Source organism: Coturnix japonica, unplaced genomic scaffold, assembly GCF_054131305.1.
Source record: "Coturnix japonica strain WE unplaced genomic scaffold, WE-NBRP24 Scf046, whole genome shotgun sequence".
Classification (NCBI taxonomy): Eukaryota; Metazoa; Chordata; class Aves; order Galliformes; family Phasianidae; genus Coturnix; species Coturnix japonica.
In genome coordinates, this window is record NW_028188949.1 from 942,783 (window position 1) to 957,976 (window position 15,194).

The 15,194-nt window shown below is 40.9% G+C and overlaps 1 protein-coding gene across 2 annotated transcripts in view; it reads left to right on the forward strand.

Moving 5' to 3' along the window:
• The window catches only part of LOC146752328 (nuclear pore complex protein Nup153-like), a 128,269-nt gene extending 117,726 nt beyond the window's left edge, over window positions 1-10,543 (forward strand). Inside the window, exons 4-8 of one of the 2 annotated variants that reach the window (XM_085532009.1) lie at window positions 4,888-5,218; window positions 6,745-7,113; window positions 8,428-8,691; window positions 9,244-9,403; window positions 9,947-10,543. In XM_085532009.1, coding sequence (XP_085388135.1) covers window positions 5,128-5,218; window positions 6,745-7,113; window positions 8,428-8,691; window positions 9,244-9,403; window positions 9,947-10,031 — 969 coding nt within the window. In that variant the 5' untranslated portion in view covers window positions 4,888-5,127 and the 3' untranslated portion in view covers window positions 10,032-10,543. Of the gene's footprint in view, window positions 1-3,020; window positions 5,219-6,744; window positions 7,114-8,427; window positions 8,692-9,243; window positions 9,404-9,946 lie in introns of those variants that run through there. The other variant, XM_085532010.1, reaches the window with a different exon arrangement.
• Window positions 10,544-15,194: the final 4,651 nt, after the last annotated feature.

Sequence of the window (15,194 nt, forward strand, 5' to 3'; positions counted from 1 at the left end):
GATGCTTTCTCTAAATCTGATCTTGAGAGAAATCTGAGTTCTATATCCCTTTTCCAGATGGCATAACTTAATATCATGGTGAATTATTTGGCACACTTTAAACAAATTCTTCTTCTCTCTGCACCTGAGACAGAAGCATCATCAAATTATGTCTGGAAAGTTTGGTGAATTATTGTTTCTTGTACTTAAAAACATAATACAGCTTTTCAGACTTTTCTGGGACCTGGTTAGTATTCTCTCTTTTTAAACCTAACATGACTTTTCTCCTATGTGTTTGTGTTTGGGAGTTATTCTAGCACACCATTCTCAACCATCTGTTTTTGTTCAGTGTTTTGAATCTTCTTCCAGCTTCCCTATAGCTCAGAAGTCTCCAATGCAGAGGGAGAATAGGCTCCAGTAAAACACTAGAGTGGTTAAGTGGTTCCAGCATGACCAGCGTGAGTTTGCTCTGTTTTTAAACAATGTGAATATGAACTAAATGAAAATGCTCTGAAGGAGAAGGACAAGGCAGGAAAACTTCTTATTTTCTGTATCTTGCTGAGACATTGTAGTCAGAAGTAACAGGAAAATTGATCATTTTCTCACATCCAGGTGATGGCGCACATGGCCTCTATTAGCTGACAACAAATTTAGATTATGTTTATGTTGTAGCCAGCTTTGTCAGTGATTTTCTTTTGAAGTAGTAAATAATATTAATTGTGTAGAACAGAAGCATAAATACTCTTCTTTACCACTCTCTGCTGTTTAGAACATTATTTTGAGAAGGATTTGTATTTCCTACAGTTTTTAATATTAATTTGTTAAGTCATTCATGGCGTGTTCAAGTGATTAAGACTCAAGGTCTGCTTTCCTGTACCTCTAGGTCATTGCAATGAATTTCAGTTTTTATTTGCTTCTGTTGCCTGAAGTACAAGCCAACAATCACATGTAAATGCACTTCAGAAATTCCACCGGTGTTCCATGAACACTGGCTTATAAATTGAGTTGAGACAGAATAGGATGCAGCTGAAACATAAAAGTAAAAGGTTGCAGAACTGTATTCCTGCAGCTGGGACCATGCCTTGGGGGGCATTTATCAGTTCAGACAGCCTCCTGATTAGGACTCAAAGAAACACAGGAAAGCACAGTGAGGGTGGATGTAGGAATAGGGCATTGCAGAACATACAAGCCAAAATCAAACATCTGAGGAGTCAAAAAGTCAGATATGGAGTGGCCGAAAAACAATTGGAAGTCAGTCAAAGGATCCCAAAGCCATCACAACCAAAGCAAAATGTGGTCAGAAACAGGGATAAGGCAGGAATGAGTGGTGCTGACCCTTAGAGCAATCTCAGGATGAGGTGTAAGAGCCCCACGTAGCACAGTGGTGCTGTCCCCATGTCCTCCATGCCTGCCTGGGTGCTGCCACCATGCCTTAGGCTGACTGTGAACACTCTCCAACACCTCTGCAAGCTGTCCTGCTCAGTTGCATTTGCAAATTCTTAAACACTTTCTCCTTGGCAATGCCTCTGCAAGGAAACGAGTGACACTTAGGTCTCTTTCCTTTCACTGTCGGCCTTGTTCTTTGGCTTGTCAGGGTTATTATCATTAAGGGGTTGCAAAGCTCTCTTCAGCCTGTTAGCAATTAGCAGACTGTGGCCTGGGATTTCTGAGACAGAAGATGTGGCCTTGCAAAAGCAGTTACAGCTGAGAGTGGTGTCTTTGCTGTGCTCTCTTAATGCGTAATTGACTGCTCCAGGGCAGAGAGGGAATGAGCAGACAGAAGTATCGGGGAAAAGTGTATCGTTCTGCTTTTTCTTGATCTGATCCAAGCACTTGGTTGAATCTACAGTGAGCAAGGCATGCTTGTAATTGGCCTGACTTTTCTTTGCTGGGTTTTGTTATTCCCCGAACTATTTGGAGCTCTCCAAAGTTTTGGTGTTAAGTCTAAAGGAAGGATTTCTGTATGTTATACTCAAAATGGAGTAAAAGGTCTTCAGGGCCAAAAGCCTTTGGACCTTTGTGGTGCTACCATACTGGAAACCCAAGTTAAACACTCTATCACCACTGCAAGCTTTGTCTCTGCCTTAGAAACTGGACTAGTATTTTGTGGACTAACCTTTGTGTCTGTGAAAGCAGACTTGCACTGTGGTTCAGACCTGGTAGAAGCGAAGTTCTGCTGATCTGGAAGAAATGGTTCTTTGTTCCTATTTTCTTCCACTGTTTGGATAGAGAATGTTTTATGAAAAATGACTGTGTTCCAGGTAGCTTTGTTGCAGCTGATAGCTATAGCACTGCCATGTAGCTGTATCATCTCAGTGACTGCAATAAAAGATTCAGTGGGCTTGATTCTGCTCTCCATCTGATGTGTTTATGCCAGCAGGCTTCTGTGGCTGTATTATTGTTTGTTTCTAACAGTGTCAGAACAAGAACAGAGCTTCTGGGGACAAATATAGGTAAATGGAATATTTCTTTGGAATTCAACTCATTCGTTGCTCTCCCTCACCTGTCTAAGAGCAGACTACCCTGACAAGGCTCTGAACCAACTTCCCATATTGGTCCTGTTCCAAGAAGGTCATCTGAAAAGTTGTACCACTTGGCAGCGATTTAAAAACAAATAATCAAACCTACTTGTCTCATTTCTTCAGAAGAGAGAGAAAGGGCACCAGTCTTAAAGAGAAATTTTTGAGCTGTGAATTCCAAGGAGACAGTGGCATCAACTACGGCCATGACAAAGTTGGAGGAGAATGCAGATTTAAGAATTACTCTATCCTTACTGAATAGTTGTTAGATAAGGGTGGAGGAGAGTGGATTTTACATGGTCCCTTGGTTAGTGAGCTTGAGTGCATTATATACTGCTATTATGCATTAAATGCACCATGTACTAGACAAGATGTCTCAGTAGAGTTGAGGTCTCTAAAGTCAGATATAGTAGTGGCTGTCTTCAGCTCTGTCTTTAGTGTGAACATCTTTGCCAAAGGAGGGAACTTGTTTTAATTGACTTTTTTTTCTCTGCCAACATTTTGCTTTGGTAAAATAAATGAAAAATCCTATTAGACAGGGGAAGGAAAAAAGAGAGGGACTTTTTGTCCCTCAGTGTGTTCTGAATATTTGAAGGATGTGATGTTTAGAAATCAGTGAAAGCTAGATAGGATTTAAATATTAAGGGGCAGGAATTTGCCTTCAGGTAAAGGATGATATTTGCATGACTCATGTTGTTAGGTGAACATTCCTGTGTATTGGTGACCTTTTACCTTGGTAGCAATGGGAAATATGTTAAGTAGGGGGCCCAGTTCTTCATCATGTTCCACCATAGGAAATGACTAGAGGGAACTCAAAAATAGTGTGTAGCATAACAAGATGCTGAACTAAATATTTTCACTGCTCAACTAAATCTCCCATTGCTTTTAATAACACACTATTTATTTTTTTTTCTTTCTTTCTTTTTCCCATGAATACCATACAAGAAGAGGAAATCTTGTAACAACTGCTATGGAAGCCATGAATTTCACTGCAATTTCATTTCTATAGTTTAAATTATATGAAAGAATATGCTGATTTATCTGCTTAACCATGTCTCTCCTCTGCCTGGTATTACAATTTTCAAGGTATCCAAAGAGTAGGAATGTTTTGGTGGAGGTTTGTATGGTTTCTATAATGCAGTGATACTTGAAACAAGTGTCAAGTATGTAAACAAAGTTTATTGAATTTATTCTTTCCTGTTTAAGTCTTGTACGGGCCAGAAGTCCAAAAGAGAATTAGAAAATGGTGTTCTGCATGTCTGCTAATGATGACTTAGGATTGCTGATACTTACTGAACTTGTAGTGAAAGGTTTTTTTTCCTGTTTTAAGGGGAAAAGATCTATTTTATCAAACTGTAGCCACAAATATTCAAGATTATTTTTCTGATTGGATGTTATCTGAGCTGCCTATGACTGTATCTTTAGTGTCAGTCTTTATGTTGGTCTTTTAGCTGATGCAATATAAAGAAATCATAAACAATGGAGTATGTTTATGTAATTCAAATAAAATAGTGATGCAGATAAAAATAGCTAAGTTCCATTAACTTTTCAGACCATAATAGTGAAACACTTGTAAGTCGTAGGATACGCTTGAATGTCTGTAGTACCAATTTATCCCTCTGCTTAGTCATTCATTTCTATTTAGATCTTGGTGCTTCTGTGCAGCCTGTGATTAGATTGGCAGTTCTCATTTAAACCCTAACTCATTCAGTCTTGGTTATCAAATAGCTTAAAAGGCAAGAACAAACGCTGTTGTTTTTAAGATGTACTGATATATGATTTGCATCCTTACATGTGGTATAGGCTGGATTTACCAGAGTAAATGTTCTTTCATCTGTAGTTTTCTTTGTAGGTATTTTGTGTTTTGTTGTGTGGGTTCAGTACACAATACTTTAAATGTTATATTTGTTCCAAATTCGCTGTTGTAGCGAATCAGAGCGGAGCAGGATGAGAAAGTAGCATGTTTTGTAAAAGAGAAAAATTTTACTTTACAACTCTAGGAAGTGGAGGAACCGGTACTCCCAAAAATATCCCTACCCATCAGTACTGCATCTCTGGCTCCATTCAACTTTAGTTTTCTGACTAGCAGTACTGTGTCATCGTCACCAAGCACTGTTTCAACATCAGTGATGAACAAGGTGAATCTATGTTGTATGCTATAAATGCTTTCCTGTATGAGTCTGTATCTGCTCTTTTGCAAGTTAACTTCTGTGGTGCTCATGAAATTAACTGGTGTTAGTTCATACTGAGTTGAGTAAGTCAGAGCTGTATTGCAGTTTGGAGAGAAAAATGCAGTTTTTTGATTGTCAGTCTTAGACTTGCAAATGTCTGGTTTGGTTTTGGAACTGTGGCAGAAAATGAAGTTGCATCAGCTTCTTTTGCATTTAAGAAATCAGATGAGAAAAAGGACGAAACTCCTGCATCAAAGAGAGGCTTCTCTTTTGGTAACGTGGAGTCGGCTCCTGCCTCGCAGTTTGTTTTGGGAAGGACAGAAGAGAAACAGGATTCTGTCAGTTCTGCTCCTCCGTTACTGTTTGGGAAGAAAGTTGAGAATGAAGAGTCAAAGGCACAACCTGTCTTTTCCGTTGGGCAGCCTGAATGTACCAAAGAAGAAAGCACAGCAAAACCTATGTTCAACTTCAGCTTTGTTAAACCATCGGAGAAAGAAACTGAGCAGGCAAAGCCAACTTTTTCATTTGGGGCCCAAGCCAATACTTCAGGTAAGCAGAATATCTTTTGTCTTCAGTTGTCTAAGTCCCTCAGATGGTACCTCTGAAGTCATAAGTTACAGAATCTGTAGGAGTTGCTGGGTTCATGTACTGGAGCTTTAGAAAAAGCTTAATTACTCTGTGCAGTGTGATTTGTGTTCCAGTTGTTGACGTATAGACAATTAGTAGAATTCCTGTTTTGATTTCAGTGAGTTTTAAGACTAGGTTTAGACAAAAAATATATACATATTGTCACACATTAAAGAACCTGTATTGCATCCCACATGAGCATGGATGGTTTGTATGGTTTCTGTGCTAGCAGCATAGTTGGTGGTACAGTCTTTAGCATGGCGACAGAGGCCTCATGCGATGGTTTTCATAGTGAAAGGGGATGTGAGGAGGTGTCTCATTCATGTGTTCTTGCAGCTGTGCTGCTGCAATTTACTGCCATGAAGGTGTGGAAATTGCTTAATAGGTACTACACAGTTTTGTGCATCTTTAACCTTCGGAAAGAGCGGGCTGAAAGATTTTAGTAACAATTGCCATGTGGAAGAATTCTGATTCTGATTTCATGACTTATCAGCCATGGTTTGCAGAACAGCGTTCATTACTCACTTCTACTAACTTTGGAAGTTATAAGGGAAGGAACAGAGAGAATAAAAGCAGCGCATGGGGTTATGGTTCTTATGATTGAGTTGAAGTTCTGGAGTTTGATTTAACCATGGAAATTTGATGAAACACCTTGTGTAAAAATGAGATTTTAACGAGCCTTCTTCAGCACAGTAGAGAGTCCCTTAAAAGTGGCATAGATGAAAAGGGTCCGTAACTTCTGGAAAAACAGCAGTGGGAAATCAAGAACAGGGTCAGGTGTAATAATGAGAGAGCAGAAGCTTAGGGAAAGCTGAAGAACTGCATACTTTAAAAGATAACTTTAAATGTAAAATTGCACTCAGTACTTTGTGACAGTTCTGTAACAGGGGGCTGTTCTCCGTGGCTCCCAAAAGCAGGTCTTGAAAGTACTGAATTACAGTGAGCTTAAGCCAAAAGAGTGAGGCTGCAGGATGATGGGCTTAGCCAGCTTTAGGGCTGTAGGCACAGGGCTGTAATTTCAGGAGAGGCTACAAAAGCAGCTGTACCACTGTGGGGTTTTTTTTTTTTGCTGTGTTATTTAGCAAACTACAGAAGTGTTGCAGGTAATGCATGTTGTTCTTCTCAGAGCATCTGAAGAATAGTTTTGTTTGAAAAGCTGAGATGTACTGGTTCATTCTGGTTCCAGTTGTTATAGCCAGTGCTTGGTGTCCGTAACTACTAAAGCCTAGAACTGTGGTGGTGTCATCATTCTTCACAATTCTCCCATTCCTTTAATTGCACATGGCAGCGTTCAGTGTATTAAACCTGGATTTTATGTAATCCACAGTAGCTGGATAATAGTTGAGACATCGTCCAGCATTTCTCCTTGTACAGTGGCTGGAACAGGATCTCTCTGTTGCGCTTGGTTTGCCGTCTTGCAGCGTTTTATGTTCTGTTCTCCCTCTCAGATCAAGGAGCAGCAAAGCCATCCTTCAGCTTCTTGAGCTCTAGTTCCTCCAGCGCAGCCGTACCTGCCACTTCAGCCAACAGCAGCAGCCTGTTTGGCAGCGTCACTTCTTCCTCCAACCCTGCACCAGTTCCCACTCCCTTTGTGTTTGGGCAAGCCAGCAACACTGTGAGCAGCACCGCTTTTGGCAATTCTGCAGAATCTACAGCATCTCAGTCATTTGGCTTCTCTCAAGAAAACAAACCCACCACCACATCTTCCACCACTGGTGCAGCAGTTAATCCATTTGTCTTTGGTTCAGGAGCCAACAGTAGCAATGCAGCAAGTTCTGGCTTTACCTTTGGAGCCACGGCCACATCGAGTTCAACAGGTACATTTAAGCAGGTGCTTTTGTTTTTGCTCTTAGATCACAAAAGTGGAGCAGGGAAAGAGTGTTTCCTGGAGAACAGGTAGGGAAAATGCATGGAAATTGAGAAAAGTAGTGAATATTTACATCCAACAATATATAAACAGTGCTAATGCTTGGGGCTCAGGTCAAGTTTTGAGGCAGTCTGGGAAATACAGTTTAGGGATCAACTGGCTGTGGTGATATTTTGTGCATTGGATAATCCTTTACTGGCTTTCATTTGCATAGGAACTTGTCATTGTGAGAATGAATTTCCCTCTTCTCAGTATCAATCCAGTGCTGAAGGTTAAAAGTTAGTTTTAACTTGAATTTTTCTCTCCCATACCTAAAACTCTTCGAGCGTTGTAAATAACATCAAGATTTGTACTATCCACCCTTCACAAGTGTATATTACAAACACAGTATTGATATATGCAGCTGCTGCTTTGTAAAGCGTGACTTCTAATGAGCACGATAGCCAGTCCTTCATTTTCTTGGTCTTCATAATCTTCAAATCTTCATAAAAGTACTGGAATGCCTTTTAGTCCGTCTTAACTTCTGTTTTCCTTCCTGGAAAAACAATCAGCCATTCCAAGTTACATTGCAGCAGTTGGTATTTTTATGTTGCGTGACGTCTGCTTAAATTGCATTTAGATTAATAGCGCTATTTAGAAGGTCTCTTTTTGCTCAGCAGAAGTGTGTATGTTTGAAGTCACAGCTCAGTCCTGTATTTTTTTCTCATTATTTCTGCTTGCCATGCAGAACCAAAGCAGCTAATTGAATGAGCTTGTTTGCTATTATATGGAGAGACAGAATTATTCTGGTAGCTCAGTTAGGTCCCTGCAAGCCTGATGTGGTCTCCAGAAATTGATAATTGTAAACATTTGGATGAGGAAGGGGAGCAGTTGCTTATGAGAGGAAAGATTGGCGTTCTCCTCATTCTAATAGATCAGGAGCTGTGTTTTGAACGCTTAAAATAATACAAATAAGTGAGTGAGTGTTCTTTACCCGTGGTATAAATAAGTCTTAGTAATACAAATCAGCTTGTGCTCTTTGTGGGAGCCTGCTTCTAGAGCATGAATGGCTAACAGTAATTTGAGTCTAGACAACCCGTGTTTGAGGTGTGCGTTGTCTGACTCCTTTAAGTATGCTGTTTTTCATGTAACTTACAAGAAAAGGTAGGATTCCTATCATGAATGAGGTGCTGTTTGTTGTTTTACCTACTTGGCTTCAAACATAAAGCTCTGTAACAAACAAAACAACTCAGCACATACTGAAATTTCTCTTCTTTTCCTTTAGGGTCATCCTCTACATTTGTCTTTGGGTCTGGGTCTTCAGCGCCTGCTGCTGGACCAGCATTTGGTGCCAGTCAGCTACCAGCATTTGGCCAGAGCCAGGGCCCTGGCCAGCCAAATGCTCCCAGCTTTGGATCTTTGTCGACATCACTGTTTTCATCTGGCTCTCAGCCTGCGCCTCCTGCCTTCGGCTCTGTGACAAGCAGTACTGTGTTTGGACAGCAATTGAGCCAACAGCCAGGTTTTGGCTCTGGCGCCTCCAATGCTGGTGAGTGTTGACCATCCTTTTCGTTTCAGGTCTCAAAGAGAGCTTGGTTAGTCAGTGAGTTGGTTTCCATGAAGTGCAGCTGAAGTTTAGTGAATGAAATTACTTCTGCCTTTTGTACATACTCTACTGTAAGAATTGCCCTCCATAGAGGGAGTAGACACAGGGTTAAGTATTTTGCATCTGATTCCTTACTGCCGGAGAGGTACACTACCTTCACCAATAGGTTGTACATTGTTGTATATTGTGGTGCATGCAGCCATAGACTAATGGCAGTACAGGTAGCAGCAGACAGTTCCTTAGCAATTTGCCAGCAGTCTAAAAATCTCTTTATGATGCTCTACTGAAACAAATGACGTTGTCTAGGTGTTGTTCCTGTTGTAACTTAGCATTTCTGGTAAACCTCCCTCCCACCCCAAGCTGTGCCGCCTTGAGCAAGGTCTAAGCAATGTATGTTAGAGGTGGTGGGAGGAAGGAGGGGAGGACTTTCCTGGAAAGAACAAACTCAAATTTCAACTTTCTTATTCCCTTCTCCTTCTACCCCGTCTTTCTCAGGTCCCGTATTCCAGTTTGGGAGTAGTACTTCTAATTTCAACTTCACGAGTAACCCAGAAGTATTTACTTTTGGTGCAAATCCTCCTGCACCGGCAGCATCGGTACTACCTTCCGGCTCTTCAGGATTTTCATTCAGCCAACCTGCAACGTTTACAGTGGGGTAAGAGACCAAATCATATTTTCACTTGAGCTTTTGGTACTATCTGTGGAGCGCAGGCAGCCTCTACTGATGTTAAATTGCGAGGTGCTCAGATGTACTTCAGAATTTATGTCTAAGGACAGCATCTCTCCTCGCTCTGTTAGTGTGACTGGCTAAGTAGGCAACGATGGCTTTATAGCAGCACAGCTCTCAGAAATATCATGCAGCCATGAGAAGTGTTCTTGAAAAATAAGATCTGAATTGAGCTGTTACGCTGCTGCTTACCTGCTGAATGAGAGAGATTTCATTGCTTTTGGTTTCTGGAACTCTCTTCCCATTCATCATACGTTGTCTGTTGCCAGCTGCTGAGTAGTGAGCAGCCAGATGATAAAACAGTTGTTCTGGAATATCTGCTCAGTGCTGCTACTGAACTGTCAGCTAACAGTAGGGAACGTCAGCTGGGTTTAGACCGTCGTGAGACAGGTTAGTTTTACCCTACTGATGATGTGTCGTTGCGCTAACTCTGCGTTGTCCTAACTCTGTGCTACCGGTTTCTATTCATAGGACTAATGGAAAAAATATTTTCTCTGCCTCCGGATCTTCAGTTCCCGGTCAGAAGATAAAGACTGCAATTAGACGTAAAAAGTAATCGGCAGATTGGTAAAGCAACTTTCAAAGCAGCTGCTGCCCTGCATTGTTCAGTTGTTGGGATCGTACCTCGTGCTGGGTTAGCTGAAGTCAGATCTGCCTAAAGTGTTGCAGAAAGGAACCAGGTCGAGACTCGAACTCGTGGGTACTCCAGGGTTGATTTTATTAACAAGCTCAGTGCTCAGGTGAAACATGCATACAGAGCTTGGGTCACTCCTAGTGAATGACCCTTAAGCTTTACAAACGTCCTATATTTATATGATTAGGTAAACATTACATCATTTATGTTATTCATTTCTCGTGATTAATCAATACATCTTCAGTCCTTCTTTCTCGTGTTTCATCCTAGGCCCAGGCTTCATGCTTCACGTGTTACTCTTCTTTTGAACTTGTCCAGAAATTCATTATCTTCTTTCATCCGAGCCATCCGGGCTAGACCAGTCCATTCCATCTGTCTTATGGTTAAACTATACATTTTAACTGATTAACTACTAAATAGCAATGTCAGCACTATTATTGTCTACCTCTGCTGTTTCATAACTTCACAATACTCTAACACCCCTACATGGGTCATGGTTCAGGGCTATACAGGGGATACTTGAGTAGCATATTGGTTGAGAAATTTACCATTTTTCCTAACAGTCCCCCCTTTTCTAATAGCTACTTTCCCAAGTATTCTACTGATATCCACCAAAAACTATCTTAGGTGGCGGTGGTGCCTTTACAGTTAAAGCAGACCCCATTCGCATACAGCATTGTATTAGTACATAAACAATAACAATCAGAACAATCACAACAATTATAATCAAGATAATTTTCTTAGCAATAGCAGAAAGATTTGGCAACCAGGATGTCAGCCAATGCCATGTTTCAGAAAAACCCCATCGAGTATCATCCTTCTGTATTTCTTGCATTGTCTTACTTACTTCCCATATTTTCCCAACATCAGTTAATAATTCTCCAGTTTGATCAACATACATACAGCAACTAGCATTCAATACAGTACACACTCCCCCTTGCGAAGCTAAAAGCATATCTAGTGCCATTCTATTTTGCAAAACTACTTTAGATAAGTTTGTAAGCTCGCCTTGTATAGTTAATAAGCCATAAGCCGTTGCATTAGCTAACTTCTCCACCTCCCCTGACACATTCAGTATTGCTTTTTCCAATTCACTAACACCTAAACCAGGTATAAACCAACGCACAAATGCATGGAATCCTGTTGGTCGTTCAATTAAAGGATTTAAAATAGTTCTTTTAGTACGTCCATAGAAAGACCTATGCCATAACGTTCCATTTATTTCTCTGGGAATGATCTCCATATCGGGTACAACTAGGCCTAAAGTGCATCTTCCTCGCCACTTTTTGGGTAAAATTTTGTACGCATGTTCTCCACACAGCCAATAGGCTCCTGGGAGACTCAAAATCAATTGATTTCTGTTTTTAATAGCAGTGAGATTATCACATCGTAAAGTCCAATTTCCCAAATAGGTTCCAGTAGAATCACGATTTTCAACACAATGAATATAAGTATTGTTCTCCAATCGTGTATGAGCCAATGATAAAGCATGAGTGGTAAAATTACTTCTTAATATTGTTGTATTCCAAATATGACCAATAGTAGTATTAACATGAATAGGGATACCAATCAAATTTACTCCATGTGCTACTGATCTAGGTAAGGCTGAACAAATCCAACAATCACTGACATTTAGATTCTGGGCAAACGATTGCATTATTGATACATGAGAATTATCTGTCCAATAACGATAGTGGCCTAATTCATAAGAGACATGTGGCTGTAAAGACCTTCGGTGTCTCATCTGCTGAGTATGGCTACTTGTGTCATGCCAGGACATAGGTCCCCATTTTACCTCTTGCCAATGTGTATGAACTAATTTAAACCCGTCCCGAGGGTACGCAATGGAGAATTTATGACAGCACGAATTGTTGAAGCCGGGGAGCATACCCACACACCAGATTCCAGTACCACTGCTTGGTTCTCTAAAATTAATATTATGGTTAACCCATACCGCTCGGAGCCGAGGAGGAGGTACTCTGGGGTATGAAGGATAAGAAAATCGTGCTCTAATGCAAAAACTAAAATTAGCTCGAGTACTACCGGGGATATACCATCGAAATGTGCCAAAAGGGGTTCGGACATTGTTGAGTTGTAATAAGTCAGTATTTCTTTCTCCTTCTATGATGAATTCACGCTGAGTCGTAGAAACCTCTTTCGTTTTCAAAGTTACCTGATGTCCAGTCAAAATGTCCCGATAGGAGAATTCATACTGGTACCGATGTCCTGAAGCTATGCAGACGAGGAAGAAAAGGATGCAGAGACCTTTTTCACATGAGTATGATGGATCCATGCCTCTTTACCCTTGACCTTGATAGCATAAAGAGAAGTTAACAACACACAATAGGGCCCTTCCCATTTGGGCTCCATTTTATGTTTCCGTTTAAACACTTTCACCATTACCATATCTCCTGGAATAATATCATGTACTTTAACATCTCTTGGTAATCCTTGATAACAATAAGCATATTGCTGAATTCTCTTAAAAGAATCTTGTAAATACAACAAATATTGAGTAATATTCTCTTCCCCTTCCAAAAGTGCAGTTTTTGCTGAGACATATGTTCCTGGTACTGCCACTACTCTCCCAAATAAAACCTCAGCTGGACTAATTTTTAAAGGCTCCCTAGGGGATGTTCTCAAATCCCATAAGACTAAAGGTAATGCATCTGGCCATTTGAGTCCTGTTTGTGACATTACTTTGCCTAATCTATCTTTAATAGTCCTATTCATTCTCTCTACCTTTCCGGATGACTGTGGATGATACGGTGTATGTGCCGCCATAGTAATTCCCAGTGTCTTTGACAATTCGGCCATCATTGAGGAAACAAAATGTGTTCCCCTGTCTGAGTCTATTTCTTCTGGGACTCCGTACCTTGGAATTAAGTCTCGTAACAGAATTTTAATCACAGTTTTTGTATCATTCTTTCGTGTAGGAAATGCTTCCACCCAGCCAGACAAATGATCCACAATAACTAACATATATTTAAATCCCAATACTGGTGGCATTTCAGCAAAGTCAATTTGAAGTTTCTGAAAAGGATATTCAGCTGGAGGTCTCTTCCCTTCTTCCATCCTGGGTCTGGTTATCCCGTACTTTTGACATATTTCACATCCTGCAGCAATTCGTCTAGCTGCTGCATATACTCCCGGTGCTATCCACAAACGATCAATCTGATTTGCAATATTTCCTGGACAGCCATGGCTTCTATCATGATACCACCTTACTAAAGTTAGCAAATATTTATGTGGTAACATAGGTTTATCACCAATCATCCAAATCCCATCCTTTTGAACAGCTCCCATACGCATCCACACCTCCAGTTCCTCTTTATTCATTTCTGTATAAAGTGTCTTAGGGTCCGATAGCAGTGGTATAGTTTGTACAGTCATAATAGGAACACTATAATTAGGGTGCACAGCAGCTGCTCTAGCTGCCGCATCTGCAAGTTGGTTTCCTTTTGCTAACGCATGTTTTTTAGAGCTGTGTGCAGGTATGTAAACTACAGCAATCTCTCGTGGTTCTTGTATAGCCAGTAATAGGTCATTTATTAGCTCACCGTGAGCTATTGTTCTCCCTGCAGAGGTCAGAAAGCCTCGCTCTCTCCAGAGCATGCCGATAGCATGGCAAATTCCAAAAGCATACTTTGAGTCCGTGTATATATTTACCTTCTTGCCGCGTGCTAATCGTGCCGCTCTACAGAGTGCAATAAGTTCTGCTCCTTGTGCTCCCAACCCGCTTGGGAGAGATTCTGCTAGTAGAACAGTTGTCTCAGTTGTCACAGCAAATCCGGTGTATCGCTTTCCTGCAATGTAATAACTAGAACCGTCAGTAAACAAGTTTAACTCAGGCTCTGTTAATGGCTCATCCTTTAAGTCTTCCCTCGGTCGTGAGACTGAGTGAATCACCTGCACACAATCGTGTTTATTTTGTTCTCCAGTTGAATCAGGGAGTAAGGTGGCTGGATTCAAAGGTTTTGATCGCTCTAAGGTGATATTATCAGCTAGGAGCAAAATGACTTCGTAGCGGTGAGCGCGCTGTGGAGAAAGGGATTTTTCTGCATACCTTTTAAGCAAGATTTCTACTTCATGCGGAACCTTTACAACCAGGGGATGTCCCAAGACAATGGTCCGGACTTTCTCGGTGAGTTCTGCCGCTGCAGCCACAGCTCGAATGCAATAGGGAGTTCCCCTCACAACAGGATCTAATGACTGTGAGTAATAGGCGACAGGCCGCTCGTAAGGTCCAAATTTTTGAACTAAAACTCCTTTTGCAATTCCTCTTGATTCGGTAACATATAAGGTAAACGGCTTACCATAGTCGGGCAGTCCCAAAGCCGGTGCGGATACCAGCGCCTGTTTAATAGCCTGGAAAGCTTGCTGCATTTCATCAGTCCATGGTATCGGTTCGATGGCCTGGTCCTTAGTAGCTTCTTGTAAAGGTTTAACAATTTCACTATACCCTATAATCCATGGTCGGCAAAATCCAGCCTGTCCTAAAAATGCCCTCATCTGTTTCTTTGTGATTGGCCTAGGTACTGCTTGTACAGCATTAATTCGTTCTGGATCAATTTTCCTTACCCCTGAAGCTAATACATACCCTAAATACTTTACCTCAGGCTTACAAAACTGCAATTTGGAAAGGGAGACTTTATGTCCTTTTTCATACAATTTATTACATAAATACTTTGTGTCTTCTATGCAAGCTTCTTTTGTTGCACTAGCAATAAGTAAATCATCAACATATTGAACCAACACCGATTTTTGAGGTAAAATAACATCCTTTAAATCATTTTTCAAAATCTGTGAGAACAAAGTTGGTGAACTCGTAAACCCCTGAGGTAACCGAGTCCACGTTAACTGTTTCCCTTCCCATGTGAAAGCAAAGATCTCTTGGCTTTCCTCAGCAATAGGTATACTAAAGAAAGCTCCCGTCAGATCCATTACAGTATACCACCTGGACCATTCTGGTATTTCAGTTAATATTAGTGAAGGGTCAGGAACTACAGGGTGCAGGGCTTCAACATGTTCATTAATTGCTCTTAAATCTTGTACAAAACGATATTCAGGGTTCCCGTCCTCATC